At 34.9% G+C, this 20,874-nt stretch overlaps 2 protein-coding genes across 2 annotated transcripts in view; one reads left to right on the top strand and one right to left on the bottom strand.

Moving 5' to 3' along the window:
• The first annotated feature begins 3,241 nt into the window (after nucleotides 1-3,241).
• LOC126830142 (glyoxylate reductase/hydroxypyruvate reductase) lies at nucleotides 3,242-12,012 on the top strand. The gene is made up of 3 exons (XM_050560414.2): nucleotides 3,242-3,622; nucleotides 10,588-10,758; nucleotides 11,237-12,012. Exons 1-3 carry the CDS (start codon nucleotides 3,328-3,330, stop codon nucleotides 11,836-11,838), a joined length of 1,068 nt encoding a protein of 355 aa, XP_050416371.1. The 5' UTR covers nucleotides 3,242-3,327; the 3' UTR covers nucleotides 11,839-12,012.
• A 1,186-nt stretch (nucleotides 12,013-13,198) lies between these two features.
• The window catches only part of LOC126830057 (teneurin-m), a 190,602-nt gene continuing 182,926 nt past the window's right edge, over nucleotides 13,199-20,874 (bottom strand). Inside the window, exons 28-31 of the mRNA XM_050560271.1 lie at nucleotides 19,191-19,496; nucleotides 18,635-18,952; nucleotides 16,892-18,185; nucleotides 13,199-16,282 (exon numbers count right to left, since the gene is read on the bottom strand). Coding sequence (XP_050416228.1) covers nucleotides 15,426-16,282; nucleotides 16,892-18,185; nucleotides 18,635-18,952; nucleotides 19,191-19,496 — 2,775 coding nt within the window. The 3' untranslated portion in view covers nucleotides 13,199-15,425. The remainder of the gene's footprint in view (nucleotides 16,283-16,891; nucleotides 18,186-18,634; nucleotides 18,953-19,190; nucleotides 19,497-20,874) is intronic.

Genomic DNA, 20,874 nt, shown 5'->3' on the forward strand with positions numbered 1-20,874 from the left:
GTATAATTAACGTTTTCTATAATAATTCCCTACTAATTGGGACTGAACCAATTTTGTGGGGTATTTTCTAGCAATAAAGGGATGAGATTCGTACTAATTCGCGTCCATTTGCCGCAAATCGAAATATTGCAAAATCACATTCTAATAATACAGAAGCAAGTTTCAGTTTCTTCTAGAACTTGTCTGCGATATCACTATTGTGAAAGTAAACGTTAAACAACCGGGATACTGCTACAATCTTCGTGATACTATGTCCCGGAAGATTTCCAGATGCAAGCATTTTGACGTGTAATAGTTTGTTTTAATTCTCGGTCTTCGAAGAATCAGTTTATTATTACTTGTTTAAAGGTGATATCGCAAACAATTACATGTTATATACTGTTCAAAAAAAGTAGAGGATATTCAGAAACAATACAAAACTGCGGAAATGTACTGCTGTTTTATTAGAGGTAACCAGTGTATGTTAATAACAGGTCAATTGCCTACACATGAACATAAACAGTTCATATGGGTGGCTTATCTGACGGCATCGTTTCACTCGCAAAGAGATACACCGTCAAAGGTGAAAATGGACGTTTTTGATTTTTGTATTAATAATGAATAATTGCTCCACCAATCCTCAGACATTCAGCAATTCGTCGTGGCATGCTCCTAATCAACCGTCCAATCACGATTTGGGGCAATCTGGCCCACTCCTCTTGCAGTGCCACGGCCAATTCTTGCAGTGTTGTCGGTTGACGTTGACGTCGATGAACACGTCTCCCGATCAAATTAAACGTAACACACTAAAGCAAAGATACGCTAAACAGTAAATCTTATGCAAGAACCGATAGCAAAACAAAAATTGATAGATAAACCAGCACGCGGCAGTTTTCATCAACCCTTCCTTGAAGTGTCAAATTTGACAATGAACCCCTCCCACGTGTATGGCGCTATTGCGTGTCGCATGTGCAGCTCAGTGGTTCTGTTGGGGCGGTAAGTTCTTCATCTGTGAACATACTCTTAAAGAATGTCAAATGTCCATGACTATTGACTATTTATCATATCACAACCTGCATAAGTATTTGCATTTCAATATTCCCTACTTTTTTTGAAGAGTATATATACATAGTGAGATTATTTACAATGTTATAGCGAAAAGGGATTAAATGGATAATTAAATATTTATGAACAGAAAACAATGAATGACGGGACGAAACGTTATATAACGAGTGCGAAATAAAGAAGTGTGAATAGAGACAATCATAGACATTTTGCAGACAGACAGCAAGGTACACGGTGCTAAGCCTGTAATATAGGGATTATACCTAATCTAAGATAGTTGTTTTCGTTAATTTATAACCTTCAGTGTACCCTTTCGATGTTTAATTTTTTATTAGCCTTGTGGTGATCTTGTCAGTTTAAACACCTGCAGATGTACATTACATAGCTGCAGAGTAAATGGAGCCGTTGGCCACATCCATATTCGTTCGTTCGTTCGTTCCTGGGATTTAACGTCCTCTTCCACCTAGGGTGATATCGCAGACAAGTGTTTCCTAATACCCCCGTCAGTGGCGTCGTGCCCATTGGGCCTCTGTAGGCCTGCCCCCCACCCCCAACCCGTCAGATCGGGGTGGCGCCCTTACTGTGCTGCTACGGCGACGGAAAATGGGTCTCAGAGCGCGTCAAGATCGCCATAAGTGTGGTAAAAGCGTGCTGGACACGTCAGATATCGCCCTGTGGTCTCCACGGTTGCAAATGATCGCCGAGTCACGGCGTTAATTTTAAGCATGTTCAAAACAAACGCCAGGGTTCTGGGATCTGACATGGAAATCTGTGAGAATGCGGCTTTTTTCAAGTTTTTAATTTTTGGGGACAGTTTCTCGCGTTTGCCGGCGACCTTGTCCATTTTCTGATCGCCGTGCGGCCTCTGCCTGCAGCGCTGTAAGGACGCCACCCCGGTCTGACGGGGGCATTAGAAACTTGCCAGAAGAAGCAACAAAAAATAGGCTTCGCCCAGAAATTCATCCAAAGGAGAAAGCTCCGGGTATTAGAAATAACACATCCATATTCATTATACAATTTATATTCTCTATAAGTATAACCCTATACACAATAAACTTTACACCTTCATTACACATATCCTCTTTAATATACTTCATATTACACAGCTACTTAATCTACCCCGTCTAATGTATTTTATATCAACATTAATTTACATAGATTCTCTAAAATACTTTATATCACCTCTAAAATAGTTTATATCAACTCTAAAATACTTTATATCACATCTAATATACTTGATATCACATCTAATACTCATAGATTCTATACTTTATATCAACCTCTACTACACAAACATTCTCTAAAATAAAAATACTTTATATCACATCTAAATACTTTATATCACATCTAATACACATAACTTATCTAATATTATACCTTATATAAAATATACATTACACCTCCAATTTACATCGGAGCGGCGTCGGCTCGGTGAGCAAGACACTGGATCGCTAACCAGGAGGTCTAGGATTCGCTCCCGGTGTTTGCCCAGACATTTCCTCGGGATTTCCAGGATTTTGTCTAGTCCTTCGGGTGGGACAAAAAACTGAGAGTTGGAATTCGAAATAAATGTCGTAAGTAGTGCCGCTGTACGGGCAAAATGTCTCATAACACAATTCATGGCGTGAGGCGCCTATATTAGCCAAGTAGGTGCAGAATAGTAGCACGTTAAACCCCGTTTCATTTTCTTAGGTATAGATATATATTTAACAATATTACAATATACATTACACCTCTAATACACACAGGCTCTAATATACTTTATATCTCTAATACACACGATATAGACCCTCGATATACATTACACCTCTAATACACAAAGACTCTAATATACTTTATATCTCTAATACACACGATATATTCTTTATTGTATGACATTTACATTTAATTGCGATGAACTGATTATTGTTGAATTATTTTATGTATTTAGGTAGGCTTATGGAAAATTATACTATTAAATTAATACTACCGTATTTTCTATGCCCTATAGTATAGCAGGGAAGAGTTTCGCAAAACTTCTTTACAGAAATGGTTCAAAGAATCATAGTCAGTCTGGCAAATGAATATAATGTAAAGTGCATTTACTCTTTTTGAAAACCTGCGTTGTACCCCGATCTCACCAATACTTCACTACACGTTACACGGGTTGCAAACAAACTTTCAATCAGTGAGATTCGCAAGAGTTAGCTCCCCTAAAAACATTCGAGAAGATAAATATGAAGTCCTAGCTGAATGTATATCATGTCTGATAACATCCAGATTACCTTTAGATGACAACAAAGTATGACTTCGCCTAGTTTATGTAGGTTAAGAAATTTTTTGATAAGAGTGAATACCAGTATATCGAGTAGTTGTCACCAAAACACAAGGAAAATGAGCAGTGTAAAGCCGTCAGTCTATGTGACTCGCAGAGTTCCATTACCAGGCAAGGAAATATTAGCATCAGAGTGTAATGTAACACAATGGGATCAAGACGACCCAGTACCAAGAGACGAACTGTTACGGCAAGTGAAAGGAAAAGATGGTATATTTTGTCTTCTCACCGAGAAAATAGATGAAGAATTAATTTTAGCTGCAGGTAGTAACCGGTACTATAAAAATAATGTTATCGAATCTTTGCACCATGTTAAATTGAATATCTGAAGTTTCAATATAGTTTTAACCCCCAAAGAATGTAAAGAAGAAGTAGCCTAATCCAAGGTCAAATTTAGATTAGCATACCTGATACACGAACATAACATTATTTAATCATTGTCGACCTAATCAAAATATAATAGATAATACCATGGACATTTTAATACATGTCCATGATAATACCACCACAGATCCTGGCTATTATAAGATCCATTATAGTAATACCTACAAGAATGGACTTTTGATGCATATGATCTTATTTTAAAGATATTTTAACAAGATATTTAGATTAGTGTGTTCATATAATTAATATGGTCACAATTTGGCTCCACTCTATGTAGGTGTGTGTGAAATATCTTTATTTAAAGCTGAACTCCGGTTACAAAAATACCGAAATAACTAAATAAAAAAAAGTTAACGCCCCCAAGCACCATACTTGTTTCCAACTTATGAAATAAATATGACGGACATGGAGGCTTATGACCTGGAAAGGTTAGCCGATCTCACTTCCAGTTTGTTTCTTGTCAGCCAGCTGTACACATCCGGTTTTATTCTCTACACACGCTTCACCGATTGCTCTGTATTTTCCCAACAGTATACCCAATTTTTGAAGATTGCAAAGTGTCTGATCAGGTAAGCCTGTAAATAATTATATGAACTGTGTCTACTACAATACAGCCTAAGCTTTACTCTAAAACAAAAGATGCAAAAAGATCGCTTACCCCAACCTGAAATGTTCAACCAAAACAAGTCACCTACACACACTATTGTCTTCTTCATATTATTATTATTATTATTGCCACATAATCTTGTGAATATCTTACACATATATATATATGCATCAAAAGTTATCAAACTCGTTACTCATCTTGTCTTTTGCCTACACAATGAACCTGACCTGGACAAGAGGTAACGAAACATGGTGTCAGAAGTAATGTGAACATTTTGGACTAGTGTATACTATAAACGCAATGTTGGTATGTAGTTACTGAATCTTAGAACGGGTGGAACGGCAAGGCTGGGTGACCGCATGGAAGAAACCAGTTTGATCCGGATTGCCTACCACGTTTTTCTGGATGCTTCTCTGCGCATCAGGAATTGTCAACAAACAACTCTTCATCTCTGAGAAGTTTGGATTCGTCTCAGCGAATTTAGTCAAGAATCATCTCAGTGATTTTACTCTCTACTACTAGAACGTCTCAGCGTTTGTAAAGGTTTGATATCGTCTCTTTGATTGACCTGCTGTCAACGATTGTCTCTGCATCGTTAAAACCCAGTTGACATTTTGATCAAATCATCTCTGTGATTTAAAGGGCCTTCAACGATTGTCTCGGCATCGTGAAACTGAAATAAATCATCTCTGTGATTTTACTAGACTCTAGTACGTCTGTCTCTGCAATGTATAATGTAAGGCCTACTCTAGTACATTGTTGGCGTCTGTTTACAATGATGGAACTTATAGTAAAGTAACTCGACTATGAAGATTATTGTGTGTTTTAGTATACTGCTAACAGTCCTACTTCTTCTTTCTGTGGTATTCTGTAAAGAAAATCTAAATACTTCAAGCATGGCTGAAGGTGATAGAAACTATCCTGTGCTGCACATACCGTTCAACTTACCTTTTCCCTCTAAACTTGACTTGAGTGGAAATCTGGCTTCTAACTGGAGAACTTTTAAACGTGTATGGACTAACTATGAAATAGCCAGTGGCCAGAATCAGAAGGAAATGAGTCAACATACTGCTACCCTCCTCATCTGCTTAGGACCAGAAGCCCTCAACATCTACGATGGTTTGACTTTTGATGATGATAATCAAAGAAATAACGTAGATTCTGACAATGTTGATACATATGTCACTGTGCTACGCTCTCTAGCAAAAACTTGTAACTATGGTGCCCTGGAAGACAGTCTTATTCGTGATAGAATAGTTCTTGGAATAAGAGACAATCACACTCGTAAGAAACTTTTGCAAACTGCTAACTTAATGTTACGTGCCTGTATCGATATTTGCAGAGTGAGTGAGACTACAGCTGTTCAAGTGAAAAACATGGCTGGTGTTGAAGAAATAAAATATGTTAGTAAATCATCGCGTGATGAGAAAGTAAACAGAAGAACTGCAAGAGCTCCTCCTTCTCTACAGTCAAGTTCTCCTAGAATAGATTGTAAATTCTGTACTGCTCAACATCCTATGAGAAAAGAGTTTTGTCCTGCATGGGGAAAGTCTTGTGGTGTTTGTAAGAAACTTAATCATTTTGCTGCTAAATGCCCAAACAAGTCATTGAAGAGTCGCGGTTTTAAGAAAATGCCCAAGTATAACGTTAACTTCGTTGAAGGATCTGATTCGTCTGATGGTTGTGTTATGATGATTGACTCTGAAAACTCTGTCGAAAATTCATCAAGAAGTGGTGAGAATTCTGCTTACCCGAAGAGGATCAATGCTGTTATGAAAGTTGCTGATGAACTGGTAGAATTTCAGCTTGACAGTGGATCAACCATTAATATACTTCCTCTCAAAGTATATGATAAACATTGTAGTAACTCTACACTTACACCTACAACAACGACTCTGTATATGTATAATCATTCGAAGGAAACTCCTATTGGTAAGAGCTCTGTAAAAAACTTACCAACCCAAGAATGGATACAGCTACATTTTAGATTTCCTGATAGTTGATGCTGATGTAAAGCCTATACTAGGTTTGTGTGCTATACAGCGAATGGAACTGATAACAGTAAATTTTGAAAATTTTGAAGTCAATTCTACTTATAAAGTTGATGAACACTTACCTGTCTTAACTCTAGAAACCGTTCATGCCGAATTCAAAGATGTGTTTACAGGTGATAGTTGTTTTGATGGTAAACTTAGCCTTGAGTTAGATAAAGAAATTAAGCCTGTACAGATTCCGACTCGGAAAGTTCCTGTAGCTCTGAAATCACAGGTCAAGCATGAGTTAGATAGACTTACTCAACGAGGCATAATTGAATCAGTTTGTACCCCTACTGATTGGATCTCATCAATAGTAGTCGTTGCTAAACCAAATGGAAAACTTCGCCTTTGTATAGACCCCAAACCACTCAATGTAGCCTTAAAGGCTCAATACCACTCTTGTTGTAACTGAATAATATGTCCCAATCTTTATTCTGGTCAACAAATTGTACTATTTTAGAATATTTCAATTAATTGATGATACAAATTTCATCTTAACACACCTTATTTAAAAATTTTGAAAAATTCATCATAATGGTTTGAAACGTCTAACGTAAACCTTTTCAAATGAAACTTCGATTTAAAAATATTTTCGAGCCCTCTGGACAAGTAAACTAGGATGTGATGGATAATTTACACAACAGGTAGGACACTTAAACATCTAATACTTAGAGATATTATTTATTTTCTGGAGCTTTCAAGCCAGCAAGAGTGTTATTGTCCCTTTAAAGAGGAATCATTATCCTACACCGACTATTGATGACCTGCTCCCAGAGTTGTCTAAAGCTAGAATTTTCTTGGTGGTAGATGCTAAGAATGGTTTTTGGCATGTTGTATTGGACAAGGAAAGTAGTTACCTAACCACTTTTAGTACTCCTTGGGGAAGATTCCGATGGAAACGTCTCCCATTCGGAATATCTGTAGCTCCTGAAGAATTTCAGCGAAGAGTTGATCTTGCTCTAGAAGATCTACGAGGTGTTAAAGCAATACATGACGACATCCTCTTTTATGGTACTAGAAACTCTGATGAAGAAGCCTTTAGAGATCATGATCGTAACTTTATTGCATTGATGAAACGATGTCAACTTAAAGGTTTGAAGATAAATAAAGCCAAAGTGAAGTTTCATGTGGATGAAGTAACTTATATGGGTCACGTGATTACTTCTCACGGTCTGAAAGTGGATCCTGCTAAAGTAAAAGCAATCATAAATATGCCTCAACCGTCTAATAAAGCTGCAGTTCAGCTTTTTTGGGGTATGGTAAACTATGTTCAAAAGTTTGTGCCTACTGTGTCACAAATCACTACTCCTCTTCGAGATCTGCTGAAGAAGGAAACTCTGTTCCATTGGGATGACCAAGTTCACGGCAGATCCTTTGAAACTCTCAAAAGGATTCTCTCCGAGGCTCCCGTGTTAAGCTACTTTGACACAACTAAATCAACTGTGCTCCAATGTGATGCCTCAGAATTGGGGTTAGACGCTTGTCTCCTGCAAGATGGACACCTGATCGTGTATACTTCTCGTTCTCTGACTTCAACTGAGATACACTATGCTCAGATCGAGACAGAACTACTTGCTGTCATGTTTGGATTAGAATGTTTTGAACATTATGTCTATGGACGTAAAGTACATGTTGACTCTGACCACAAGCCTCTAGAAATCATTACTAAGAAGAGTCTACTTAGTGCTCCTAAACGTTAACAACAAATGCTCTTACGTCTTCAACGATTTGACTATGTTATTAACTATAAGCGTGGTTCAGAAATGTACATAGCTGACATGTTAAGTAGAGCATACTTACCCCATACTAAGCAGACAGAAATCAACGCATTTATTCTAGCTGTTGATACCAGATCGTCTATAGAACAGATTAATATGTTACATCATTTACCTGTTACTGAGGAATCCTTGAGAAGAATTAAACAGTCTACTGAATCTGATGTTACTCTTACTAAGTTGAAAGAACTTATTCTTACTGGTTGGCCAGACAAGAAAGACAGTTTGCCTGCCGTTGTTCAGTTGTACTATACAATTAGAGATGAATTGTCGGTGCAAAATGGTGTTCTATTCAAAGCTGATTTTCTCTTCGAGATAATGCAACATCTAGGATACATTCCAGTCATATTGGTATCCAAGGATGTTTAAGACGTGCTCATGAAAGCGTCTATTGGCCTAATATGAATCGTGATATAGAGACATACATTAAAAAGTGTGACGTTTGTAACACTTTTTAACCTGATCAACAGAAAGAACCTATGATTAGTCATCAAATTCCTTCCCGACCATGGCAATTTGTGGGAACAGATTTGTTTGAGTTCAATGAGAAGCCCTACCTCATTACTGTGGACTATTTTTCTAACTACTTTGAGGTTGATCATCTAAAAGATAAAACAGCCAAAACAGTCATACCTAAGATGAAAGCTCACTTTGCGCGGCATGGTTTGCCTGAGCGTGTGATATCTGATAATGGACCTCCTTACAATAGTGCTGATTTTGTAAGATTCTCTAAAGAATATGAGTTTGATCATATAACCAGCTCTCCTACCTCTCCTAAGTCCAACGGAAAATCTGAAAATGCTGTGAAGACTGCAAAACAGATCATGCGTAAAGCCCTTGAAGATAAAGCTGATGCTTACCTAGCACTCTTAGATTGGAGAAACACACCTAGTGAAGGTTTGAAATCGTCTCCCTGTCAACGTTTATTTGGACGTCGTTGTAGAACACTTCTTCCAACCTGTACTTCATTACTTGAACCTAAGTTAGTTACTGATGTTAAGTCTAAGCTTGAAGAAAGGAAATTTCAGCAGACTGCTTATCATGACAGATCAAGTAAAGAACTCTGCTTATTGAAAACAGGGGATATTGTGCGGGTAAAACCTGTTGGTAGTGATAAACGATGAGTAAAAGCTCAAGTTGAAAATCAAGTGGATGTTCGCTCGTATGATATTCGTACTGAAGATGGTAATACTTACAGAAGGAATCGTTGTCACTTGCGTAAGACTAGTGATCTACCATGTGTGGAAAAACCCAATTTTCAGCATACACCTACACGTACTGTGCCTGAGTTAGCATGTGCGCGCTATCCTAATAATTTGTCAGAAACTAATTCCAATAAACTGCCGATAGTATCGCGTTCACCTGTGAAATCTAAGAACTCTACTGTTAAACAAACTGAAGGTGTTAGTCCCAAACCTACAACTAGAGTTAGTGGAAGAACAGTTAAAAAACTTGTTACTCGTCTTGTCTTTTGCCTAAACAATGAACCTGACCTGGACAAGAGGTAACAAAACAGAAGTGAGATAGGCTAACCTTTCCAGGTCTTAAGCCTCCATGTCCACCATATTTATTTCATAATTTGGAAACAAGTATGGCGGCTTGGGGACGTTAACTTTTTTTAATTTAATTATTTTGGTATTTTTGTAACCGGAGTTCAGCTTTAACGTCTGCTTCCACCGAAGTGATATTGCAGACATGTAGGTTGCGTTTTGGCATTAAATCCCTTCTAAAGACATCTGCCCTGCATTTTATGGACCAATGAAATTCTAGATTTAAAGAGGCATTCACATTTTGGAGGTTGGTAAAAATATGATTATCATTTTGATTTGACTAAACAGTTACATCTGCCAATATGGCAATAGCTTTGATTATCACATTTTACGGTAAGGGATTGGACGATGAAGTCTTAACTGACCTGGCATACTTTAAAGGGTATCTACTATCTACACCATCCAGTTTTAAATCTACCATGGATGTCATTTTAAGGGCCTGTTTACATAGAAAGGGCCAACCCTTATTGGCGAACAGGCTCGTTTAAACAAGCACCCGCTTATTATATGCTGTTTTAGATTGATTTATTGAGGAATATTTATAAGTGCAGCAGCTTGGCCCTTTTAACCAGGCTTTTCGGTGTGCAAACATAATTCAAGACTTAAAAAATGTGTTAAACGTGCGCAATGTTCATTTCATTTATGACCTTGGGTCATATCAACTCTTACCGGTAAAGGAGTTAACCTGCTTTTCTTACAAAGACTGGCCTTTTAATCTAATTAAAAAACGTGATATCCTTGGTTTAATATAAACAGTTCAGTTAGCAGATTTGGGTTTCAGGACTCACCCACATGTAAGTGCTAGCCCATTCCATATAACCAGACTCTTAAGCTTTTGTTCGTTATTTTAAGGGTTGATAATATACTGTATTTGCAGGACCACAGTTAAAGGTTGTTGGTACAATGTCAGTAGGATATGATCATGTTGATTTAGCAGCTTGCAAAAAACACAATATTAAAGTAGGATTTACACCGGGTGTGTTAACTAATGCTGTCGCAGAATTAACTGTTGCTCTTCTACTTACAACTAGCAGACGACTCAAAGAAGGTAGATGTATTTTCTTTTTCTTGTTCTGTGTAGTCTGCAGCTGAACTACAATGCTTATGGGATTGGGAATCACCATTGTATGAATCTTGGAGCTGACAAAGACAAAGTTCAGAATTATTCAAGCTTGTGTCCTTACTAAATGAGTTATCTCTTTGAGCAGGAAAAAAACCCACTGTTCTTATATTCAGATAAAAGTTAGGTCTAATCCTGCTAGGTAATGCTGCAATGTCATTGAAATTTAGAATTAATGCTTATTAGTATCAAGATAGCATGGCAAAGCATGGAATATTTCCACACATCAGCTTTGTCTCAGAAAAAAGGTTGTAGCCTCTATCACATTCACAATTCTGAATGTCATTCTGGTTCCATAGTGATTCTCGTTTTATTAGCATGTCGGCAAGTTGGTATATAAAAATGAATTAGTAATTAGATTTAAAAAAAAAAAAATGTTGACTTTTTAACTTGATTTTTGTTGCAGCAATGGCTGAAGTGGTAAATGGTGGCTGGGGTACATGGAAACCATTGTGGCTATGTGGTCAGGGACTTGATGGAGCTACAGTTGGAATTGTAGGATTAGGTAGGATTGGATTAACAGTTGGAAAATGCCTCAAACCTTTTGCTGTCCAAAAATTTCTTTATAGTGATGCATTTGAAAATCCAGGTGCAGCAGAAATTGGTGCCCAAAGGGTACCACTGGATGAGCTTCTAGCTAATTCTGATTTTGTTTTAGCATGTTGTGCTCTGACTCCAGAAACAAAAGAAATGTTTAATAAAGATGTCTTTAAAAAGATGAAAAAAAATGCCATATTTATTAACACCAGTCGGGGTGGAGTTGTTCAACAAGATGATTTATATGATGCATTGAAATCTGGTGAAATTGGTGCTGCAGGGTTAGATGTGACAGTACCTGAGCCACTGCCCACCAATAGTCCATTACTGACACTAAATAACTGTGTAATTTTACCTCACATTGCTAGTGCTACAGATAAATCCAGAAGTTCTATGTCAGAATTAACAGCAAAAAATATTCTAGCTGCTTTAAATGGTGAAAAGATGCCAACCGAAGTTCAAATTAATTGAATAAAAAGTTTTCCCTTTATAATTATTTACTGGTTTAATGATATATTCGATGAGTATGCTATAGCATTTAGAGTAGACCTATTTTATTTGTAAATCATAAACATTGCTCTAGACTTATACTCAACAATTAGTGATAAATCATTAATTGAATAGATTAAACAGTTTTTCAGTGATTTCGAATCATGAATTTTTATTTTTTTTGTATAAATAAAACTGCTTATTCATGTTTGTGATGTTATGTTCCAGTTAAAAAATCAGTCAAGGGAGATAAATCCAATTTCTTGTTATCAGGACTCAGACTAGCAATTATTTGCCCATTGACTTCAATGTTAAATGACTGTAACATCACACGCTGTAGCTTTTTGCTCAACATTCCGTTGGTTCCAATCTTTATAGGCACAATGGGGACAACATTTGGCAATCTCCTCATCATAATTTTGTAGGGGGTTGACCGTTTAGATTTTTTGCTACACGGATTTGAAGTTGACAGGGGTGAAAATCTCACTTCCGACACAATGATTGTTCTGCAGAAAGACACTTTACACCCCCTATCCCTCCACTGTAATATCATCAGTATTACTGAAAACTGCTATGAAATTGCAAATTTGATCCCTTTTCTCCAATTCTAGACCAAAAAGTCAACCCAAAAATGCAGGAAGAGGGGAGAAAAAAATTAAGGGAAAAATTGTCTATTTACAACTCGCACTACATTCGTCCATGATGAAATAAGGGGAAATAATTACTAGTTAATCCTGGAGAAAAGTTTCCAGAGTGTAAAGCCTTGTTTTTCCTGAAAACCAGAAAAAAAATTCTCATTTGCATTTTAAGGATAAAAATATTAGATATGTGACTAAAGTCAGAGTTATTTATAGATAAATTCCATTCACCTTCATTTCTCCCATTTAACAGGCACATTTTTCGTCTACAATTCATGAAAAGGGTTTGATTTTCCACCATGTTTTGGTGAATATTAATGGTTTTGAGGGTGGCGAGGGAAGAATCGGGGGTAAACAGGCATCCAATGAGGATTTCTTTGTAAAGAAATTCCCACTTTTGGTTCATTAGATTTTGTGTATTGAACAAATGAGCTGGTCCCCCTTTTTTTTAAAAGATTTTAATCATCTGATTCATAAAGTTTAGACTCAACATAAGGTCCAAAAACAAGTTATAGACCCACATAATGGCATGCATTCACATTGAAGTATGTGAGGAAATAAATAATACCCTAGTATCAGGCACCCTTTATCGATGTCTTTTTCCCCTCTGGATCCACTACTGTGCCCAGTTGTGTATTACAAAAGTTTTATAATCTGGACAAGACATCCTCTGTGTTATATAAATGTAACAGAAGATATTTGTTTATAGGTTCATACTGGTTTATTTCCATAATAATACAAAAAATGTTGCATTCACCTTTAAATATTGCATTTCATACATTTAGGGTTGAAACATACTCGACTGAACCTATTATGCATAACTTATATATAAGATGTGATGTGATCAATATACACAGCAGTTATTTTAAACATTTTTTCTGTAAATTACAATATAAATATCTCCAGATAAAAATTCTTTGATTATAATAATTGAGTTGAATTAATCTCTACTGACCTAGCACATAATTCTGCACAACGACTTCACATTAAAGTAAAGTATGAGTTTTTATTTCTGATAATCTATTTGTAAAATAGAAAATAAACCTTAACCATTTTAATTTTGAGAAGGCCAAAATGAGTATGAGTATCTTATATATTTCAATATTATATATTTAATATGATATAACTTTGTTAAACACTCTATTATCATTTATTATCAACTTATTATGATTACATATGTACACAACTGTCAATTTCTAGCACTATGTAAGTTATATACTAAATCAAAAACACAAAGTAAATCATTCAAATAAAAAAAAATCCTCATACCTCCAAACATTAACAATATGACATGTATGAACATAGTTAACAGAAATATTACTAAGTCATTATACAAGAGCATGCCATTAAATACACACAGATGATTTCAACATAGTGGAATATACAATGAGAGAATTACGATTGGTTTTCGATATATTATATCATACAAGTTTAAATGTAAGCAGAATGAATTTATATACTGTAAGCAAAAAAAGTGGTTTGTTAACACTGTTACTTTACAATCTTTCATTTATTCATAATTATATTCACGGAAACAATTATCCAATTCATTCATTACACATTTACAAATTAGTAAATTCTAAGATTTATTAAGAATTATGATTTAATGAGAAAAAGAAAATACTGACTTGTGTAAGGGTTACCCTTTATAGTAATTTTAAAGATTTATTATGCTCTCCAATAAAAGAGAAAAATACTGAGTCTTATGGTAATTTACAAACACCCAGAGTTGGAAAAATATTAAGAGTATTACAATATTATGAGTAAGATTTTTCATATATAAAAATGTTGAAGTTTCAATGGACAGCAGCTGTCCAACATAGTTGGTATTCAAGTTACAGCAAAAATGGACTAAAAATGGTGGACTAAAAATGGTTTTGATTTTTGGAACTACTAAAAATTATTTTCCAATAAAAACGTCTTTGGTTAAATATATATATAAATATATAGCCTTTTGATTCAGACAGTATAAAATAATTGTTCATAAAACGATGAACAAAAATATTGCACTTCAATATGAAAACTATTTAAAACTCAATACATTGCCGTTTTTTGACCACCGATTTGATTCCTTAATTTGAAGATTTTTGCATAAGAATGAAAGAGGCATACATAATATCAACAACTTGAAATATTTGACCACAGAAAGAACTTTATTTTGCATAGTTATTCAACTATGCCATTAAGTATAAGTATGCTCTGATATGTTCATTTCAAAGGATTAATATTATCAAAACAGCAGAAACAATACTACCTACAGTAGGTTTACAGGATTTTGTGATCAAATGAACAATACTAAATGTGTATCTATTAATCTAATTGAAATAATATGAGACGAAAGAGAGAGAGTTGAGTTTCTGAGAGTGAAAAGTTTTATAGTTACTCTATATACATAAGATGAATTATAAAATAATCACATTAAATACCATGTTGTAGTTCTAACTTAAATGTAATGGTAAAAGTTTGTAGTTCACTGTTGCGACTAGTTGTTTTTCATGTACAACAAACTGTACTATTTACGTTCATAGCACCGACACAGAGCTCTGTTTATATAATATATAACACATTTTGCACTAAAAACTAGGCAAAAATCATAAATGAACAAATGAAATCCTCATTTAAGAGTTTTATGCACAGCACCTTAAAGGATTTCATAGGGGTTTCTATTTTCCATTCACTCAATGTCCTTGTGAGTTCAAAAGGAAGCACTCTATACACATTTTACTTGATTCTATATCAATTGAACTAAAAAAATGAGTAAAATTGTACGTTTTGTTTATAAATATTATCAGTCACAACCATGTTACCATGGTAATCACAGAATATACAGTTTCATTATTAGTCATCACGTTTGTGTTAAATATTGTGTTATGAATTCAGGTTGATTATGAGATATAATATGTAAATTTTCTATATCACAACCCTCCAGTTCTATCTCCCACTTTTTACTAGTTGGATATTATTGCAGTCATCCGCTAATTCGGGATAATTTTCCGTATCACGAATGTATTGTCCTTCGTATGCTGGAACTTGTCCTCCAGAAACAAGTTCTCTAATTTCTTGTTCTGTCCACTGATAATGACTAGGTAAACTATTTTTTAGTAAATATTTTTCGCTGCTCCATAACTGACGAACAGCTCTGTCTTTTGCATGTAATAAAATTCTTTTATGCTCTTGGTCTATATTAGTTCCATAACGAATATTTATCACACTATGATTACCATGGATACGAACATCCACCTCGTCTCTTGATCGACTGGTTCTATGACCATGACCTCTTTGCACAGAAACATTAATACCATTCTCAAACGTGACTAAATTACTGTGAATACCAAGAGTTCGAAGGTCATCGTCTGCTTCAGCATAGGAAGGTTTCACAAAGTAATGCACATCCTTACCACGTATTGTAAATTGAAGATTCACCACTTCTGAACCATTCAGTAATACTGTTGCTATTTTACGCGATAACTCTGTAGCAATATCAGCAATATTGATATGTACTCTACCGTTAACAACGGAAACTGTCACACCATCTCCAAATATGGAAGTAAAAGGCGATGGCGTCTCTTTAGCCAGATTTTGTAAAGGTGTTATTTTAGAACGAGGTACTGTCGTTAAAGTGAGAAGATTATTCATATCTCTTTTAAACGTACATTCAAATGCTGATGAACTAGGTAGTAATTGAAGATCGCGAACACATTTATTCGGATGAAGATCACCTGTATAATCGACTTCTGGTGCTAAACTGTAAACATCATATCCTAATACATTCAACCATTCATGTAGATCTAAAAAAAGAAAGTTTAATATTTATCATTAGGAAATAGATCTTCACTGTGAAAATAAATTGAATCATATTGAAAATCTGGGACACTGCTGGGTCCCGTCCCAAAAACATTTAAAGTCTACTTTAAAATTTAGTTCATTTCTGCTGCATATATGATCAATCTCATTTAATTGTTTAATAGATAGGTTGCCAGGCAACGAAACATCCGCCCAGACAGTCAACAAGTGTTGTCGCATATTTTTTCTTTTGGCAGAAATGAGAACATTTACAACACATGAAAATCTTATTACGGGTAATAACCCATGAAGTAATTATCAGAAATTTGTTTCGATTGTTTTTCTCATGACCATAAACAAGATTTTCAAAGTGATCAAGGACCTTAACTCTGACAGTAATTATCGGAAATTGTTAAAAATCAATAGAATTCTTTGTCTCATGACCTTAAACACTGTGTATAAATTTAAAGTCAATCAGATAGTAACTTACTTTAGCCCCTAGAGCGTCCACAAGCAATGGTGGACGCCAGACGGAGGCGACAACAATATACAACCACATTTCAATGTGGGCGTATTAAAATTAATAAAAGCTCTACTATATGGTTCAAACTCACCTAGTCTAGGATACTGATGGCTGTTCAGATGTGTGTTAAGAAGATGGCGATTCTGATAAGCATTTAATATTTCTGGCTCAGATATTACAGTGTCTAATTTTTTAAATACATGTTGATAATCAGGACTCAACCAATGTCCTGTCAGAGTGTCATAAGGTCTTTTATTTTTCATGGCTATTTGGGTCACTGGATTATAAAGCAAAGATTGGAATCCAAAACTCAGCTCAAAATTTGGATTGGAATCTGATTCCTGTAAACCTAATGGATTGTAACTGCACTGTTTGACAACAAAACCCCGACTATCAAATACAACTAACGGACTTCCATTAGGATCTGAAGCAATATAATATGTGTTACTCTTACGTTCCATGGCCACTAAATGTCCTTGCGTATCAAAGAAATATTGAGTCATTTCACCAGATGTATGGTTATAAGTATGTGTTATCTGTTGGGGGCTAAGCACATTAACATAAAAATACTGCATAACTTTTCCAAACTGATCTCTCTGCACAGCTAATCGACCTTGAGGGTCATAGAAATATGAAAATTTGTGTTGTCTTGTATGTGAAATCGTTGTAAGCTGTCCAAGAGAGTTGAAGGAAATATGTTCAAATCCCCTTTGAGCCATAAAACCATCCTCATCGAATTTATATCTTAGTTCACCAAATCTTGTTATTCTGTCTCCGACATCAAATTCCATCTCCTTGGTTATACCCAAATCAGTTATTTTATTGATATTACCATTAGCATCATAACCATATTTCCATGCTGATTTACCTTCTACTAAAACATCTACCATATTACTATCAATATCATAGATATATTCCATAGCCATTGAGTCAGTCTGTCCAATTCTACGTCTCCATTGATGAACAAGGTTCATATGATCATAGTTGATATGTAACATGTATCGGATATTTCCAGCAAACTCCATCTTGATTTCTTGCAGACGACCATAGTTGTCATATTCTCTGGTTGTTTTGAAATCAGCGTTGGTGAGAACTTGTCTCTCTTGAGATGGCCAGTCAATGACAATATCTTTAATACTATTTAGTTTTCCTGTGATACTACTGTAACTCAGCATATTTGTCATAGAGATGTTATTAGTTAATGTGGCTACACTCTCAGCTAAACGGAAATTATTATCATAAACAAGAGTTATATTGATGCCTTGTAATGTTGGATCTTGTGGGAAATGAATTGAGTAACTTTTAACCAAAGAACTTATGTAATCATATTGTAGAACACAGCTGTAACCTCTGCTTAATAACTTAGCAGATGCCATTCTCTGTACCTGAAATATCGAGGATAAAATATATATAGCACATTAGCATAAAAAAACACTGCATAACTTTTCAAAACTGATCTCTTAATGCTGAGGAGTTTTTCTCCCTTGACATTTTTAACTGATACCGTGCATCTTAAGGCGGTTAATAAAGTTATGTAGTTGAGTACAGGCCTTGGTCTCTTGCTGTGGTAGGAAACTGGAGAAAATTCTTTAGGTTGGTCAGTTGACTCTACACATTGTTGCAATTATGATATCAATAACATGACTAAATGGACGACAAGACCTAAATTTTCAGAGCGTTGATTGCCTTCAGACGATTGTCTTTGCTTAGGAGTATAAGAACAAGAATTTAAACCATGAGTATCGAAGACATTCAGATTTGTGATAAACAATTTGCTATGTCGAATTAGTGTAAGCCTGCAATATAAGGAAACAAAGAAGTTAGAAATAATTACCTCAGAGTTGTAAGTGAAGGATACATCTGTTTCATCAAAGATAACTTTGGATACCTGGAAATGGTTGTTATAACGATAATGTACTCTCTTGGTATCTCCAGGATGAAGAACACGAAGTAGCTTGCCATTTGTATCATAGTCCATGATAAAAGGCAAGACAATACCAGGAGGGATGTAAAGCATTCGTTGTATACCAACAGAAAGAACTGTATGAAATTGATGTTTTCCTAGAACTGGTGTAGTGACAGAATGTAGATTACCCTGTATATCATGATGAAATAAATACTGTTTACCACTAGGTAATATCACATCTGTTGGCTGTAAATATATAAATAATAACAAAATATCAGAAACAATACATTTGAAGGTTATCATAATTCAAGTAAAAAAAATTTGTAAAAACTTAATATGGTTTACTTCTGCAAAAAGTAGATGTTTTACTAGAATGTTTCAAGGACCTATATTAGTGATAAATGTTTATTTCATTTAAGTATTGTGAGCAATATTCTTGGTGCAAAAATGCTACAGTTACTACCAGTTTTCATACACTTCCTACCTTCTTAGCTCCATATCTATAGAAGTATCTAAACTGTGCACCATTAGTAGCCATTCTCTCTATTAACAATCCTTTATCATTATATTTTCTATCTTCTAACATTTCTCCATACTGCCATCTAGTTATATCTCCACGTGAAGAGTAGGTTATATTCATAGCATTGTGACCTGTAGCTGGAATAAAATGGGTTGGTAATCCTGTCTTTTCATAAACAATAGTCAAAATCTCTCGCAAATCTTTATCCATTATGGTCTCCATGTGAGCATTTCTATCATACTCAACAGTCAGAAGATTTTCACCATTTATCTGTAATGAAAAAAAAAACAGCTCCTCAACAACTAGTCTAATAAGTCAACTGAACTTAGATCAACCTTAATCTATGGGAGATTGGCAACCAAAAAGACAAACAACAAAAGACTCATTAATAAAATGAAAATCAGACAAAACAGAAAACATACAATGATATCAACAAATGTCAAATACCAACAAGTCTTTCTATGAAAAAAATAAGAAAACAAATAAAACATTAGCTTTATAAATTTAAGAAAAAAAACCTATCCAAGCTTAAAATTTTGGAAATAATCAAAAGAACGATTTTAAAACATTCATTATGATACACATGTAACCTAAAATGTTGATTTTAAAAAAAATATGAATGAAGCAAACATAAGATAGTTTGACATGCACGTCCCACATAAAACATATTACAGAGATACAGGGTATGGTTTCCTCCTGCATTTAACATATTATAATTACCTTCATTCTTATACATTTACATAACAATAATACAACCAAATAAAAACTGGGATCTATTCATCTTCACATTGTCCAGTATAAATATATTATGAAATAAACATCTTTCACAAGCTGTTTATCTTTTAATATTTGACAATGTTAAGAAGGGGGTGTTTTACAAACAAGTTTGAGATGTCATATATTTTTAAGACACTTATATCTTGAACTGAAACTGATTGTGGTTATAACAAACTAAAAAACATTGAATACAACATCTATTTACATATTTTAAATTCTAAATAATAGTATATACATGTATCATTTAAAATCATGCAACCACTTGAGGGAAGGGCCTAATACTTTGGTAGTCATTATTGTTTGCACATTTGTGAAAACCTCCAGTACATGTGGCTCATTGTAAACCATCTAATAAATACAAGTCCTATTTTTATATATAAATATTAGACTGTGTCTTCAAAAGGTGGTTTTGCATCATCTACATGACATAATGACATTATAGCATCCAAGACATCATTATTAATGTGATTTCCAATGGGCTGTAGTATTATTTGTACCTGGATATTTTCTAGATTGTTCTAAATGATTTTAAAGGAGTTGTCTCGGATATATCAATTTCATGAATGAATTTTGTTTTGTATAAAAGACTCTTAGAAACCTTCATCCTAGACATGTACAAATGGCCAAAGATCTGTGATACTTTTTCAAAGTGATACTAAATTTCAGTTTTTATGTGGGATTGGTAATATAATGCCACAACATATAAGTGCCTGGATAACCATGTCTATATATTTGCTGAGGTTAGAATGGAATGTGCTCAAATTTTTACTTGAAAGTTCCAGAAATGATAATTGGCCTATTTGTTCACATTTTGGCATTTGATTTGCAGGTTCAACCTAACCTTTATTCACAGATACCTTGAGAAATCTGG

This window comes from Patella vulgata, chromosome 8 (genome assembly GCF_932274485.2).
Source record: "Patella vulgata chromosome 8, xgPatVulg1.2, whole genome shotgun sequence".
NCBI lineage: Eukaryota > Metazoa > Mollusca > Gastropoda > Patellidae > Patella > Patella vulgata.